The following is an 18,256-nucleotide window of genomic DNA, read 5'->3' on the forward strand; positions in this document are numbered from 1 at the left end:
CAATCAATACCATGTTTTAGGTATGAGCATTAGCTTTCTAACGCTTCAAATGCCACCAAAATCGGACTTACGAGTTAAAAGTTATGATCAAAACCGTGCACGAGGCATTACTAAAAATATGTTGTTTATTAAATTTTCCAACATAATTTTCATCTTCTTCAACCCCCAAAACATCCATTAAATAATCTCCAAAATTATTTTATTCCTGAAACAAAGTTATAGCCCTCTGTTTCAGCTATCCAACGCTTTGAACGGAACTCAATTTAGACTTACGGATCAAAAGTTATGACCAAAACGATTTCGATAATAAAACATAAAAACAGGCCGCGATTGTGACGGACAACATGCAGAATTTTCCGCGATTTTCATCGTTGGAGGACTTCCGGACCTCCGATTTCGATTCCGTAAACAGCCAAACATTCAGAAAATTATAACTCACACAATACTCTAAATATATAACGTTAATTTGCAGTTTTAACACAATCAAGCATAATCATCAAAACCTAACAATCCTAAAATGATGCAAATTAGGGATTTTAAACTAAACATACATCTACCCATTGACCCAATCATACTAACCCATAATAATAAGGATTCCCCCCTCACCTCTTCAATTTGATGGAAATCCTAGCTTCTCTTTACTTTTCCTCTCCTCTTTCTCTATTGCCTTCAATGATCAAATGAATCATAATTCTCACTCTCCTCACCTCTTACTATTTATATTAGTATTCTATTTGGACTTAAGTCATTATACTTCTAATTTAATTAATAGGCCCAATAAGACCTAATATTTAAATATCTTTATTTAATTCAAATAAATTAAACTAACACCATATATCCACCAAGTTAATTAATTCAATTATTCATGATATCTCCTATCAACTAAATAATTAATTAACACTCCATATTAATTAATATAATCGATTATTATACTACCTAACAACCAATTAATTAATTAACACTCCAATTAAGTAATAATAGTATAATAAATAAATACTAAAAATTGGGTTGTTACATTGTTCATAATGTTTTGAACAGAAGTGTTTGTTGCCGTATCAGATCATTCTACCAAAGAACCATGAGCATTGCACCTCTACAATACCTCTCCAACCAATCATAGAACTCCAAGGCCACAGACAACCATAGAAGGCAGATACTGATGTCTGAAAAGGACAAGGAAGAGAGGAGTACTGCACCGGGAAAGTCCTTGAATGCTTGGAAGGAGAAGAGGAACTGGGAAGACATACTTTCATCTCCGTTTCGTGTTTCTTCCCGCATGTCACATTCACTAAGCCTTAGTAGGAAAAGTGTCGAGCGTGTACGTATATTGCATGATAAACTAATGCCTCCTGAAAAAAGAAGAAAAAACATCGTAGCATATACATCATAACAGTCCATTCCAAAAAAACGCATAAAGTCACAAATACATGATTACACAATAACTCAAACCATAGTAGAATTGACAGCGCCACTACATTGACTTTCGATTTGAAATATGTATTAACTTCACAAGCCAATTAACCTACATCATAACACAACAATCTGTAAGAGTTAACGGCATCACGGCCTAACAAGCTAACAGCAAAACTGGAATTGCTTGATAAAACTAACATTAACCTTATTCAAATTAACAACTTAAAATGATTCCGCTAATTACTAACCGTGGGAATTCACAACAGAAACAGAATATGACCACCTGCGCAATGCAATATCATGAACCTTACAAACCACGGTCCTGCTACAGGCATTTCACTCCAAATTCTGGCAAGGCATAGCAGATCCCGCAGCAGACTCTTGCACCATTCAAGTAGGTCCAGTAACATGCCACTTCATAAACATCAACAGCTGCACCATCTCAAGATCCATTGGGAGACCTGTTCCAATTGTCTGACATGACTGCAGCTATATCTTTCGAGGGAAATCAACCTATACAAACATCCTAAGTCGCATTTATTGATTTCATTATGGAGGCTGAAGCTAGCGGAAATATACCCGAACGTATCGCACGCTCGAACATACAAAAGAGTTGCCATCGAACTTTATTTATCCCCAAAGGGAAGGGAAAACATCGATAAAACCCGGGGGAAAGAAATATACTGGGTAAGGAAGTCGATTATGTAAGGGGAAGGTATTAGCACCCCAAACATCCATGGTACTCCATGGGAACCGTTTTGATTGTTCTCGCTCGAATATGTGATAGATCTAAAGATTACTCGCAAATGAATGAAGGGGAAGGAAGGGAAATAGATAGAGAGCTCGGTGAGGATTAGGGCCCTCATGCCTACGTATCCTCATAGTGCAATGAGGAATTCATAGCTTTGTAGTTCAAGGAACTAGAGGTAGGAGGTGGAAAGGAGTGTGATAGAAGTATGGTCTGAACTAAAGAATAGTGTTGTTTGAACTCCAACAGAGGGTGAAAATGTGAACCCAAGAGTAAAACTGGTGTGAACCAATCAGTGAGGGCGTATAGCACTTGTATTACTGTATTGGGATAACCGAAAAAGAAAGAGTTGCCTAAGGGCGGCTACGAAGTAAGTAAGGAGATGTTCGTCTAAGCAACAGGGTTTGACAAGACAAACAAATCGGCTCTTGGTTCCACAAAAAGGGTACAAGATGGAGCACAAAGGTATAGCGTATTTGGCTCAAAGAATAGGTATTCACATGGAGTGAAAGAAGATAGAGTATGAAGCTATCATGGAAATGAATGGAGTGAATGCCCTAAGGCGAGAATGATAAATAAGTATGCTCGTGGAGGATTCGAACCCTCGTGCCTACGTATTCTCATCATGCAATGAGAAAATCAGAGCAATCGTAGTTCAGCCTACTACAGCTGAAAGCAAAGAGAGATTCGATAGGATTGCCCAGAGGCGAGGTAGATTGCTTAACAAGCAAAGATGTGGCACTAACCGATGATGGTAATCAACCACAAGGACAAATGAGATATTGCCAGAGTCTGAACTCCATAGAGAAAGATAGATGAGTGTCATAGTCTAAACTAAATACAAGGCCAGGAATGGATTCCCAGAGTCTGAACTCAAAGGGGGCAACGGAGATATAATGTCAAGGTTTGAACTTGGAGTCAATGTCAAAGGTTTCCAGAGTCTGAACTCCATGGGCAAGATGGATAAGCATGTAATAGTCTAAACTATAAGGCAAATGAACTGATTTGAATGCCAGAGTCTGAACTCCATCAGGGCAAGAAAGTATGATTCCAAAGTATGAACTGTATGTGCAACGCAAAAGGTAGCCAGAGTCTGAACTCCAAGGGATGGATAAATGAATTCCAATGTCTGAAATGTAAGGCAGGGTAGTATGTTAAAGTCTAAAATGTATAGCCAAAATCAAGATAGCCAGAGTCTGAACTCAATAGGGCGATGATGGCAAGATATGTATCTTACGGGCAAAGAATAAAGCCAGAGTCTGAACTACATGGGCTAAAGAAGCTTACCAAGGTATTCACCTTGAGGGCAAGAAGCAAAGCCAGAGCCTGCACTCCATGGGCTAAAAGAAGTTACCAAGGTCTGCACCTTAAGGCGAAGGATAAAGCCAGAGTCTGAACTCCATGGGCTAAAGGAGGTTGCCAAGGTCTGTACCTTGAGGGAAAGAAGCAAAGCCAGAGTCTGCACTCCATGGGCTAAAGGAAATTGTCAAGGTCTGTACCTTGAGGACAAGAAGCAAAGCCAGAGTCTGCACTCCATGGGCTAAAGGAAATTGCCAAGGTCTGTACCTTGAGGGAAAGAAGCAAAGCCAAAGTCAGAACTCCATGGGCTAAAGGAAATTGTCAAGGTCTGCACCTTGAGGGCAAGCAACAAAGTAAGCCATAGCTTGAACTGATAGGCAATGCATGGAGCTATTGATTGAGAAATGGGTATGTGACCCTTGCATGAACGGAATGAGGATTGAATGATTGATCATTATATAGAACAAATTGATAAACAAGATAGGAATAAATAAGATAGATTGATAAATATGGTAGCTCGCGAAGAATCTGAATTCTCCTGCCTACGTATCCTTATAATGCAATAAGGAAATCAGAGCTTTCGTAGTTCAGCCCACTAGAGCTGAAAAGAAATTGATTGGAGGCAAGAAGAAAAGATGATTGAGATTGAAATGATTTGAATGGAATGATGAGACTTGATAGTTACTGGATGAGAATCACACTAAAGTCTATGGGTAAAGGTGGATACGATAAGCAACGAGCCAAACGTCTCGCACCTAAAGATATCCAGAATGAGTGTAGGAAAGCTCCAGTCTCATTCCTTCTTTACCACTTAAGGCTCGTGGCATGTGATCTTTGTCTTAAACTTCAAGTGGAGAGAGAAGAATCTTTGTAGTTGTTTCTTGTGATGATGAAAAGCTTATCAATCGTTAGATTCGAATTGCACTAAAGTCTATGAACGAAGGTGAATATGATGAGCGTTGGGTCATATGTCCCATACCCAAAGATACTCAGAATGGGGGTAGGAATACTCCAGTCCCACTCCTTCTCCATTACTTAAGGCTCGTATCGTACAAGTTGATTCATGATTGATAAGTTGTTGATGTAGTCCTTGCTTTGTTGCATTGCCTTGTGAAGATAGACTTGTCAATCATATGATTAGAATTATGCTAAAGTCTATGAATAGAGGTGAATACGATGAGCGCTGGATCATACGTCCCATGCCCAAAGATGCTCAGAATGGGGGTAGGAATACTCCAGTCCCACTCTGTTTACCAGTGATTTCTCATAAACAACCGCTAGTCTTCCAATATTATAGATTTTTTTGGTAACTTACATGATCGACTAGATTGATCCTCGGACATGTGTCTCAAGAACTATTATTACGGTGATTTGACTCTTGGTTAAGTTTGTTTCTGGTTTATGAACAGCGAAAAGTGTTTTGACAACAATTCTAAACGAAATTTATGACTTTACGAATAAAGAGTAAATGACAATAACTTTGTAGGAAAGTGTATTTAAAGATAACGAAAGTACTTGGAAAAGGTGAAGATAAGTGACTTGAAGTAAATGTTTTAGGTTTTGAGAAAGTACTGGAAATGAAAACTGGGCGAAACATAAATGCAAAGGTAAAAATGATGATAAAATACTGAAAATAAGGGCAATTTGACAGAAGAAAAGACGGTGAATAATCTTAATTTAAATAACTTGCATGAAATAGATAACATGAACGAAATTATGGTGTTCTTCATACATACATTTTCATCATAAAATTCTTTTCTCTCGCTCTGGTACTTTGAGTATTTTTGTGAATTTCTGTATATCTGTTTGAACACACCTTGAAATCTAAAACTAATACCCCTATTTATAACAATTCGACCCTAACGGCCTCTACACAGATGACTGCCACGTTCGATATTTTCAAACGTTGCATGTCTCAGATGTTTCCACGTGTTGGCCTGACGAAACTGCTTCGTTTAAATTTCAAATCTTTCCCGCTTGAAGCTTCGACTCTGTCAAAACGCCTACGTCGAAGAGAGCTTCGTGGAGATCCAAAAATCTTCTAAGTCTCAGGCTTCGACAATAAAGATTTGTTCACCCAAGAAAAGAATTCAACAAATAGCTTCGACACAACCATTTTTATTTACTCTCCAAAACGTAACACTTCCAAAGAACTTCAACTATTTGTCGAAATCTCCAGTTAACAAATTGCCCCCAATCAATGTCTATTTCGAATCAATGTAGAAATGGGCATTTTTTGTAATCACCAGATTTTGACCAGAGACCTTTCACAGACCTAAAAGTCCATAATTGTCAGTTAATCATGATTTACTTTTTCAAAACGTCTCATCAAAATGTGTGCGCAGTTATTTGTCATCATGAATTTCAACTTCCAAGAAAATGAACAATAATCCATGTACCCTTTTTTTCCAGAAAAACCACCATGTGGCCCACTATCCTGGCAAAGTGTAACCAGTCAGCTTCGTAGGTTGATACTATAAAAGCTCACTTGTCATTTCTTTCTTTCTTTTTACAAAAATCTTCATTTACAACCTAAGTTCATCTTCTATAACTTCTCTGAAAACGTTTCTTCTTTCCTAAAACCCTAATCCTTCAGAATCTCCAAAAAAGACCATAACAATGTCTTCTGATAAACAGCAAAAGCAATCAAAGAACATCAAAGGTACTGGATCCTCAAAAAGTTCAGCTTCTCAGAACATTCCAACTAGCACAACCATAACTGTTGGGGATCGGGAGTACATCACTGTTCTAAAATTTATGAAAGAACAAAAAGCAATTTTTGCTTCTCAGGTAATGGTTCCTTCCTTACTTTATGGAAATGTTTTAGGGTTTTTAGGCCCATTAGTCTCTGAAGAACATTTAGAGAAATGTGCGAAGTTTTTTCCTTGTTATCATAATACCAAGCCCATAGCCAACAAAACTGTTTCCTCCAGAAATAATGAGGATCTAGTCCAAAGAGAGGCTTTTCAACTGGATTTTATCATTGATAGTTTCAGACCCTTTCGGTCTTGTCCAACTCTAGACAAATCCTATATAGCTTGGTTAACAAAAGTTGAGAAGAAGAAAGCTTCATTTTGGAAAGAATTGGGTATTTTTGACCTGATTCAGATGTTGAAGCTGGGGTTTAGTTACTGCCAGCCTTTATTATTATCCAGCCTATATTTTTGGGATAGCATATATAACACCTTTCATCTCCCTTGTGGAATGATGACTCCTACGCTTTTCGACGTAGCTGCCATTTCTGGACTTCCTCCGACAGGAGAAACCTTCGACCCCTACCAAGACTGTGAAAACTTGATTGACTTCAACGTCAAGAACGCTTCGTTCAGTACTTATATTAATCTGTATCACGCTGATGGGGAAGAAGTTTCTGACATAGAACATATAGCATTCTTAGGTCTATGGTTGTCTAAGTTCTTCTTTTGCTGTAAATCTCTGCAAGTTGCAAAGAGATTTTTAACACTCGCTAACCAATTACATGATGGTCGAAGAGTGTGTTTAAGTGAACTCTTATTGGCTAGTTTGTATGAAAGTTTAGGATCGGCTAGTGCTAAGTTAAAGGTGTATGAAGCTGGTACCAACTTATTAATATCTGGGCCTTATTGGCTTCTTCAATTGTGGCTCAATGCTACTTTCGAATCCTTTTTGCCAACATAAGGAAACGTTGATGAAAGTACCCCAGAGATAATAAATCGAAGCATTGAGGGCACCAGACTCCTTCAACTGACTCCAGCTGATGATGTTGACAACTTACAAACTTCCCTCACCAAATACACCTTGATGTTCTTTAAGCGTCACCATTTCTTTCCTTCGGTGGCTCCTTTTGCCAGTCGAACCCATGGTCCTTCCTGGTTTACTGCTTCGCTCAAAGATGCTGTGAAGAATGCCAACACAGAGATCGAAGACATATGGCGTGCCGTTCTCTTCCCAAGGCTGCTTGTTTCTAGAATCCTGCCAGTAAAGAGCCATGTGTGTCTGTTGGCTTATCGACCTAATTTTGTCTCTCGACAATTTGGGTTGTGTCAACTTATTCCTGTTTCTTTATTCAAACAAAAGCACGAGATCTGCTGTGCAGGGACTGAATGGAGCGCTCGAGACATTGAAATCCACGAAGAATTCCATGCAAACTTTGCTGAATTCCATTTAATAGCCTACCAACCGTCGTTCTACTCCACCAATGGTTTTGCCACTTGGTGGACAGATTTCTATTCCAAGAATATATTTTCTACTACTGAAATCAAAGAACGTCTAACGAAGGCCTTTTCATCTTTGCAGGAAAATGTCCACAAGGGTAAGCTTACTAACTCTGAAGAAATCCAAGCATTCCAAAAGTACTTTGAAACTGTCTATGACCCAACGAACCTTGTTGGAACCGTTTATGATGCAACGCCAATTTTAAAAGAGAAATTTGAAAAGCAAATTGCCAAAAGAAAATCTCTCAAAGCTGTAAAACTTGAATTTAAATATGATTTAGCCTTTGAGTGCGAACCACCCAAATTTCCAAATTTACCCAGTGCAGATTTTGCTTTGTCATTTTCCCCCTTACCCAAACTGGTTCACATGTGGGAACATTTTTAATGAACTGAAAAATGACCAACAAAAACCTACTAAAAGAGTAGTTGCAACCAAACATACCTTAGACAGTTTCAAAGGCTTTCTTCACTTCGACTTAGCTGCAGTGAGAATTACTTCTCCGACATGTGAAGGTGTGGAATGTTTGGATTTCTTAGTTTTACAACTCCCTTTCGTCTTTTTGCCAATATTTTAAACATTTTCATGTTTTGACTAACTCACATCCTTCTTTAGCTGTCGAAAGGAAGGTGGCGAAGAAAGAGAAGCCTGTGGCGAAGGCTAGTTCGAATACTGCTTCTAAGCTAACTACCTCTTCAAGCCAGGGAGTGCCTTTTGGTGCTGCTCCAGAAAAAACGAAGAAGAGTTCAAAGGTATTACATCAAATAACTTCTTTATCTCTTTCGTATTTTTTTAACTATTTATAATTTTCTTTTTCAGGGTAGTGGCAAGCCTCCTTTGACGCCCAAGAAAAGAAAAGTCTCCACTGCTAATGTAATTCTTGTCGAAGATGATGAAGAAGATACTCCTCCAACTCCACTTAAGAAAAAGCAGAAAAAGAATAAAGCAACAGTTGCCCTTACCAAGCAAATAAACAACAAGGTGTCGAAACCAACATTCTCCCTCCTCTTCCAAAAGAAACTCCATCCTAGCCCTCTAGTGGCGTAGTGCTGGAGCATATTGGGAGCAATGCTTCCGACCCTGAGGCTCAACAAGTAGACTTCGACCTTGGGTGTTTTATCTTTCAACAAACTCATACTTTATTCTAACACTCTGTTTTCAGGATAAACCCACCACTCCTCTCATTTCTACCGCCAATCAGAGTGACCCTTCGAGCGGCATGAATCCATCTCCTCCTCCGACAATCAGCGGTGCTGTCCAAAACAAAGGATCTTCGACTGGAGCCCAAAATCTCGAAGTAGATAACACCCAAAACGAACAAGAAACCTCTTCTCCTGGCGAAGATGGTAAAAGAGATTCGAAGCACGTTGACGAGAAGGACTCAGCAGAGAAAGAAGACTCTGAGGACACTCCCAGTAATTCTCCTGCAAGAGTTGTGTTCCCTTCAGATGATGCTGATGAGGATGATCAGGATTCTGATGAGATTGAGGGGTATTTTCAGGAAGATGAAGACATGAATGTGGGAGAAACTGATCCTGAAGGAAATCAAACTGGAACTGGTGACGCCAACGTCGACACGACCCCAAATCCAATTAAAGTTCGACCATCCATCATCCAGACTTCGCCTATATCGCTCACTGAGGAGGAGAAAAAAGCTTTAAAACAAAATGATCCCCTCAAGTATGTAAGGTTAATGATGGCTCAAAGAGAGTCTTCTTCAGAGCAAAGCATTTCTGGAGCTTCGACCCATTCTGGTGCTAGTGCATACGAAGCATCACATGACGAACTCCTTCAGTAGGTGAAGAAGGTCGTTTTTGATGTAGATCTCTTTGAAGAATTAAGGAATAATGTGGGAGAGAGCTTTGGCATAAAGAAGTTGATAAGCAAGATTAACATCACTGCTTGCCCCACTGATATAGGTGAAGCCCTTATCGACATTCAGAACCTCATTGATCAAGTTTGTGCTGAATACCATAGGGAGGTGGATGCCAAAGCAAAGCTTCTATCAACTGAAAAAGCTCAAGCCACTGATTTTGACAATGCCCTTAGAACTTCACAAGTTTCTGAGGAGTTAGCCGCTTCCAGAAAATCAGCCCAAGCAGAACTCGACACTTATACTGCTTCAATACGACTATGGGAATCTCATATTGCAGAATTGCAGAAGAAGATTTCTGATGCTAAGGCGAAGCAGGCTGCTATCCAAGGCTTGGATAATACTGAAGCTGATGATCTGGCGAAGCAGATGGCGAAGCAGAGCGTAGATCACGTCGAAAAGGCTACTGCTATGAATGAAGATATTGCATGCCTCAGAGGGGTTCAAGCGGCTGCTCAGTACAAGATTGGCTTGGCGAAGAAAAAGTATGATCGGATGAGGGCCATTATTCCTTTTTTATTTCCTCTTGTATTTGTTCTATTCGACTCTTGTTTATTTGTAACTTGATTAAGACGAAAGCCATTTTGGCAAAAATTTGGAGTTTAAATATCTTCACCATTTTGGCCATGATAGTTCTTTGCTTACTATGTTGTTATGATTTTAACTTCGTGCATAAATGGTTTATACTTCTTTAAGTATTTCCCATTTACTTTTAGGATTCTTCGATCCTATGTTAGTTCTTCTATTTCGTATGCATTATTTAAAAAGGCTTTTAGAATTCGAAAAGGTCCTTCCCAATGTGGAGACCATTTTCCTAATGCCTTATTCTTTCGATCCATAGGTAATATAACTTTCCAAACTAAATCATTCATAGTGAAGGTTTTACCTTTGACCCTCTTATTGTATGCCCTTGCTACCCTCTCTTTCTGTCTTCTTAATACTTCTATCGCATGCAACCTTTCTTCGTCCAAATCCACCAGCTCATTTATCATCATTTCCCAGTATAAGTCAGATGGAATTTCTCCTTGTCTTTGGATTCTCACTGATTGCAAGTAGATTTCGACAGGTAATACTGCATCATGTCCAAATGTAAGTTGGAACGGTGTAGTGTTAGTAGCTTCTTTAGGGGAGGTTCGACAAGCCCAAAGTGCTTGGTCTAAAGTTTTGTGCCAATTTTTTGGCTTCTTCCCTACATGATTTTTGATTAAACCAATTATTACTTTATTGGCTGTTTCGACTTGCCCATTGGCTTGAGCATAATAGGGTGTGGATGTTAATAATTTGAAACCCATCTTCTTTGCAAACTCTTGCATCTTTCGACCAGTAAAAACTGACCCTTGATCTGTTGTTATACTTTCTAGGATTCCAAATCTATATAATATTTGCCTTTGAATGAATTCGATAATAGTTTCTTGATCCACATTTACTAAAGGTACTGCTTCGACCCATTTAGTGAAATAGTCAATTCCTACAAGTATGTACCTTTGACCTTTAGATGAATTGGGTCGAATTTCCCCAATTAGATCTAATGCCCACCCTCTGAAAGGCCAAGGTTAATAATTGTATGAAGCTCACTTGCAGGAGCATGTTGAATTCCTGCATGTATTTGACATTCTTTGCAACCCTTAGCAAACTCTATACAATCTTTTAACATGGTGGGCCAATACATTCCATATCTGAAAAGCAACCATTTCATCTTATGGCCTGCCTGGTGTGCTCCACATGCTCCATTATGTACACTAGATAATGCCAAGTAAGCTTTGTTTTCTCCTAAACATTTCAACAGGATCCCTTCAGAAGTTTTCTTGAATAATTCATTCCCCATCAAAACATAAGATAAAGCCCTGTACTTGGTTTTTCTTTCTGTATCTGTCGAAGGGTCCTTAAGATAATTAATAATTGGATTCCTCCAATCTGTATCTATTAAGGTATCAATGGCCAGTACCTCAAACTCCTCTTTGTTAGCATATCCTAACTGAGTGTTTTCCAAATCTGTCGGAGACAATCTGGCAGCCATTGCCTTTCCTCTTACTTCGACAACTTCTTCTAGCTTCTCTTTTGAAATTCTATACCCTGAAGCTATTTGTGCTAAGTCATTAGCTTATTCTAGGGACATGTTTTATGTCGATATATTCGAATTTTTTGAGTAACCTATTTCCAATGACGAAGTACATAATCAAATTTTCTTTTATGCATTTGTACTCCTTCATCAGTTGCTTGATTACTAATTTTGAGTCTCCTTTAATTTCGACCCTAGTTTCCCCCAATTCCAACAAAGCCTCAAGTCCTGCAATAAGGGCTTCATATTCTGCTTCGTTGTTAGAACAAAGGGGACCTTCAATTCTATATTTGAGTTTTGTTGGAATTCCGTCAGGAGAAATTAACATGATCCCAACCCCACTTCCATCCTTATGAGTGGAACCGTCGAAAAGAATAATCTTCAAGGTTTCAACTCAACTTGAAGTTGAGGATTTTCGACCACTGCATGGTCTACAATAAAGTCTGATACTATTTGTCCATTGATTGCCCTTAAGGGCATAACGGTCAAAGAGTATTCAGTGAGTGCTAAAGCCCATTTGCCAATTCGACTGTGCATTATTGGCTTAGATAACATATACTTGATGACATCAAAATATGAAGAGACGTATAAATCAATAGGTATTATATAATACTTGAGTTTAGTACAAGAGAAATGCAAACAAAGACACAGTTTTTCTATTGAAATGTATCTAGTTTCTGCATCATTTAAAACCCTACTAAGATAATAAATGGCTCTTTCGACGCCATCTTCATTGTCTTGTGCCAACATGCTACCTATGGTAGTGTCGGAAGCTGATATATACAGTCTCATAGGCTTCTTTCCACATGGTGGTACCAAGATAGGAGGATTCGTCAGACAATGTTTGATCTTGTCGAATGCCTTTTGATGTTCGTCATTCCATTCGAACTTCCCTTGTTTCAGGCGTAGGAGGGGAGAGAAGGCTTGAGTTCAACCACTTAAGTTTGAGATGAATCTTCTTAGGAAGTTTACCTTTCCTAATAATGATTGAAATTCTTTCTTGGTTGATGGTGCTTTGGTCTCCATAATAGCCTTCGTCTTATTCTGATTGATTTCTATCCCCTTTTTATGGACCACAAAGCCCAGAAAATCTCCAGCCTACACAAAGAATGCACACTTAAGAGGATTCATTTTTAAGCCATGTTTTCTCATTCTTTCGAATGATTGGCTGAGATGGGTTAGATGATCTTCATCTGACGTAGATTTTATCATAATGTCATCTATGTACACTTGCATAAATGTCTCTATATAATCATGGAATATAGAATTCATTGCTCGCTGGTATGTTGCCCCAACGTTTTTTAGGCCAAAGGGCATAACTATCCACTCATAAGTGCCTATTGCCCCTGGACATCGAAAAGCTGTTTTAGAAACATCCTCTTCTGCAATGAAAATCTGGTTATAGCTAGAATATCCATCAAGCATGCTGAGATATTCATAGCCTGCAGCTGAGTCAACCAACATCTCTGCCACAGGCATTGGATACTTATCTTTAGGAGTTACTGCATTTAGATCACGAAAATCTATACACACTCGTAAAGAGCCATTTTTCTTGATAACAGGAACTATATTTGCAATCCAATCGACATACCTTGTGGTCCTAATGAAATTGCAACGAAGAAGTCTTTCGACCTCTTTTTTGATCTTTGAGAGGATCTTTGGGGCGAATCTCCTTGGAGTTTTCTTGATGGGCTTCTTTCCATCCTTGATAGGCAGCTTTAATTCGACCAAGTCCCTCTTCAAACCAGGCATCTCGTCGTAGTCCCAAGAAAAGCAATCTTTGTTTTCTCTTAGAAATTCAATGACTCTTACTTTCAACTTGGGGTCCAGTTTAGTGCTGATGTAGGTGATTCATTTTGTACTCCCATTTCCAAGATTAATTTCTTCAAGAGGATCCTGCACTAACATCTTTGCACTTGACGTTACTGGATCTTTTTCAAATCCCAGAGGCTCTTCGTCATAGATGGCATCTAACCTCTGTTCTGTCAGTTCCACAGGTACCTGTTCGTCAGGGGGTCTTGGTTTAGAGTACTCCCCATGTCCTGTATTATAGATTTCACTGTATGTGGCTTTGTCAGCCATGTTTGTTATCTCGGCTTCGAGAGCCGCTTGTCTTTTGTTCTCAGCCATGTAGGTCGAAATCTTTTCGAAAAAAGAAGACTCAGTCATAATACAGGTCTTCATCCCAGCCTGTTGGTCGTATTTCAGATGATTCCCCTTCTTTTGGGTCTCCCATAATCTCCCTATCCCACTGAAAGCCATTTGGATGAAGAGTCAAGAAGTACAAAGCATTTTATTTGGGGCGTAGCCTTCTTCAGCTGGGTGGCATGGTCCTATGTGAGCCAAGTTCCTGTCGAAGTTCTTCTTGTCTACATGGTTTACTTCTGCCATGAAGTAACTTTGGTTAGCTTCAATATTTTCTACCACACCATCTTCTCTCCAGATGGATATCCTCTGATGCATGGTCGAAGGAACTGCCCATATCCCATGTATCCATTCTCTTCCTAGTAGTAAGTTGTAATTTGCCTTCGCGGGTATTACCATGAACATTGTTGGTCTTGTGATTGATCCAACAGTCAGATCCACTTGTATGACACCCAGAGTCTGTCCTATCTTACCCTCATAATTTGACAATACCATGTTGTGAGATTTGACATCAGTGTCGAACATACCTATCTTCTTTAACATGAATTGGGGCATCAAACTGATTGTTGCTCCTCCGTCCACCAAAACTTTATTCACCCCCACATGTCCAACTTTGGCCCTAATATATAGGGGCTTGAGGTGACTCTGCATCCCTTGGTGAGGCCTTTCAAAAAGAGTGTTCTGCTCTTCGACAGCTCCGCTGTTGAGAACATAGTAACACACTGGTTTATGCTTCGCCATCTCCACAGCATCCGCTTCATCATTATCTTCAACCTCCGTCTCCTGGTTATATTCGTATGGCAGGACTGAGACTACATTGCAATTCATATTAATAGAAGATACTCCGTCAGACTCGAATTCGTCAGTGAGCATTTCCTCCTCTCTTACTTGTTCCTTCTGAACTTTCTGACTTTTGTTTTCATTTGGAAGCAACTTCCTTCCTACAGGTGGTTTGGTTGAATTCGTGACATTTGGGGGAACCTTGACGCTGCTGGATTCTCCAGTCTCTTTTGGATTCATCTCTCTTTCAGCCTTCCTCAACCTCTGATGTCTTCTCCACTGGGATCTTGACATAGGGTTCTTTCCTTTGTAGCTCTCTAGCCTGATCGCCTCTCTCTTAGATGCCTGGAACTGTTTTCTATAAGCCCAAGAGGTTCTTCCTCCATCCTCAAAACTTCTCCACTTCCCTTTCTTCGACCCCGCCTGAGTCCATTTGTCCTCAGGGACTTCTGCTGGCAGTTTAAACATAACTCTTTTCGCCCTTGGGTGAGGGCTGTCTGGCCTCCTAGGTGCTCCCCTCTTGTCGAAGATATACATATTTGGGTTACCTCCATGTCCGTCCCAACCTTGGTTAGATGGGATTATTTCGAACGCTTCAGCTAATTCTCTATTGTACACTGCCCCACACCTGGGACACATCAAGCATTCTGTTTCGTACTTGTAGCAACACACAATAAAACCAAGAAGGCTTTCTCCTGGCGTGGGATACACCTTCTTTAATTGGCTTTCCTTCCTCCAGTTTCTCTCAATCTTTGTTCGTTGCCATCTTTCATAATCCTCAGCCACCCTTCTACATATCCTGATGCTGCACCTTGGGCACAACAACATGTCAGAATTTCTTTTGTAACATCTCCAAAGGTATTCACGTAGGCTTTCGTTGGCTTTGGGATAGCCAAACTGCATCCCCTCTTGCTCCATCTTCAGACATTTCTCCACTTCCTCCATTTCATGGGGGGGGGGGGGGGTTGTTTCAGATCCACCATGTTGACACCTAGACTGGCGCCATCAGTGATTGAAATTTCCTCGAATTTCTTTCTTAGGCCCTCAGTAGCCTCAGTTGCTTTCCCCTTGAGACCTTCAGTGGCCCTTGGTTCGACGTTAGCAACCTGTTTACCTTTGACAGAGATTCCAAAGGAAACATCGTTATTTAGGCCATTAGTAGCCTGCTTTCCATCTAGCGCATAGCCTTCAGTTCCTGTTACCTTTACAGGCTCCATTTCCCCTACGTCAATCATGTTGATTTCGACAGGTTCAGCATAATTTGTATCAGCAATGTTGAGGGGATCAGCGTCAACCTTCATCTGGTTTTTTCCTTTGTCAGCGAACTTGAGGCGGTCATCCCTAATTGCATTATAAATAAGATCCCTGAAAAGAAAGCATTGTGAGGTTTTATGGCCTAAAAAATTATGATATTTACAGAAGCCTCTTTTCTTTCATTGTTTTAACGGAGGAATTTTGGTATTAGGAGGCACTATCATCTGACCATCTTTTACTAATAAATCGAAGATCTCGTCACATTTGGTAACATCAAATGTGTAAGTCTTTTTAGGGAATCTATCATTCTTTTCAGTTTTGATAGGGTTCCTTCCATTCGAAGGTGTAAGTAATTTGCAGGCATAAGGTGGTGCTTCTTTTAATTCAGCCAAATCTACTTCGAATTCCTCAAGACCATAAGGGTCATCAGAGATTTCAGACTCTCCGTCTTCGAATTCGACATAAGCAACCCTCTCTTTCTTATAATTCTTATTCGCTCTAGCCTTTTCAAATTTTAAGCGTTCGACCTGTCGAACCCTGTCTGCTAATTGGGCCATATCTCTTAGATGTTGGGTATCTAACTTTTTCCTGATGGAATAGTCTAAACCTCCAGCGGCCATTTTGACCAACTCGTGTTCAGACACTATTGTAAAGCATCTAGATTTCAACAAACGGAACCTATTCAGATAATCATCTATAGGTTCGGTGAATTTTATTTTGATACTGGCTAATTCCTTAAGACTTATCTTAGTTTGGCCCATGTAGAAATGTTCATGAAACAATCTTTCCAAATGAGGCCAAGCATCTGTGGAATTTGGTGGCAAAGTTGTAAACCACGTGAAGGCGTTCTTTGTTAAAGAACTGAGGAAATATTTCATTCTTAGATTCTCACTGTTCGCCAAATCCCCTGCCTCAGTCATGTATCTGGCTATGTGTTCTACAGTGGATTCACTAGTGTCCCCTAAGAATTTGGTGAACTTAGGGATTTTACAACCCCTTGGTAATTCTGTTTGTAGGACATATTCTGATAAAGGAGAGGAATAATTTGGCCGTCGAAGTTTTGTATTCAGACCATTCTGGGCCATGATTCTCTCTATCATACTAGTTAAGTCATTTTCCAACATGTTTTCCCGCCTGACCCTATGAATTACTTCGTCTGCATCCTGGTCTCTATTCCCCATTATCACTCTCTTAGGTTGTTCTTTAGGGACTTCCCGTCGAATTGGTTGTTATTCCAATCTTGCCCCCATGACCCTTTCGTCAGGCGCTTGCCTTGGTGGTCGAACCTGATCTATAGTTGGTTCTTCTCCCTAGATTATAACCTGGTTTGGCCTGCGTCGAATAGAAGACTGTGGGGCGCCTAGGAAATCTGCTATGCGTCCCATCTGCGCTGACAGTTGTTGGTATGTTTGCACATTGTTAGTGTTAGTCCTATTCACATTCTGTATCAGGGGAGAAAAAATGGTATTCATTTCTCTGGCCAGAACTCCTACCATATTATGGTTACTGGCATCCATTTGTTGTCTAAAGGTTGTCTGGTTATTCGCTGTAAGGGTAGGTAATAGGGTGGGGACTCCTTGTGATTGGGTATTTCGACCTACATGGTTCATGCCAGAGCTAGAATTTTGAATTGGCGAAATAATCGTATTATGTGGTTGAGTATATATGGAAGAATTGTTTTGCAGTCCCGCCATGGCAATAAATGACATTCCATATGGGTATTCTCTCAAAGGCCTAAAGTTCTCGAATCCTGGTGGCCTAGGGGTTGAAATTGCAGGAGTGTCTGCTACGCCTGTCATAATAGGCATTGTTGTCGAATTATGCGAGGCCATGGATCCAGATGTTGGTATGGCCTGTGTACTAGGGATCTCAGTGGATACATCAATCGAATTTGCGCCGATTGTGCCTGTTCCCTAGGGAGGGGATTGTTCCCCTTGACTGGTTGTATTAACCATCTTTTTTGCGTTTTTTCTATTGGTTATAGGTTGCGAATTGTTGGCTATCCTACCACTTCTAAGGATCATACAACACTAATTTTTAAACCAAAAGAATAACAACAATTTTGTATTGTAAAAGTAAAGCAAACTATTGTAATTAACAATTCTTTTGACACGGTTCCACTGGGCGTGCCAATTTGTTTACCAGTGATTTCTGATAAACAACCGCTAGTCTTCCAATATTATAGATTTTTTTGGTAACTTATAGGATCGACTAGATTGATCCTCATACATGTGTCTCAAGAACTATTATTACGGTGATTTGACTCATGGTTAAGTTTGTTTCTGGTTTATGAACAGCGAAAAGTGTTTTGACAACAATTCTAAACGAAATTTATGACTTTATGAATAAAGAGTAAATGACGATAACTTTGTAGGAAAGTGTATTTAAAGATAACGAAAGTACTTGGAAAAGGTGAAGATAAGTGACTTGAAGTAAATGTTTTATGTTTTGAGAAAGTACTGGAAATGAAAACTTGGCGAAACATAAATGCAAA

General features: G+C 39.7%; 1 protein-coding gene across 1 annotated transcript; it reads right to left on the reverse strand.

Annotated features, from left to right (window-relative positions):
* Positions 1-15,428: 15,428 nt before the first annotated feature.
* On the reverse strand, positions 15,429-16,943 carry LOC127080346 (uncharacterized). Its single transcript, XM_051020674.1, has 2 exons — positions 15,955-16,943; positions 15,429-15,873 (listed from the first exon to the last, which is right to left on the reverse strand). The coding sequence occupies exons 1-2, from the start codon at positions 16,941-16,943 to the stop codon at positions 15,429-15,431; spliced, it is 1,434 nt and encodes a 477-aa protein (XP_050876631.1).
* Between the last annotated feature and the right edge of the window lie 1,313 nt (positions 16,944-18,256).

The sequence above is a fragment of the Lathyrus oleraceus genome, chromosome 5, assembly GCF_024323335.1.
Source record: "Lathyrus oleraceus cultivar Zhongwan6 chromosome 5, CAAS_Psat_ZW6_1.0, whole genome shotgun sequence".
Classification (NCBI taxonomy): domain Eukaryota; kingdom Viridiplantae; phylum Streptophyta; class Magnoliopsida; order Fabales; family Fabaceae; genus Lathyrus; species Lathyrus oleraceus.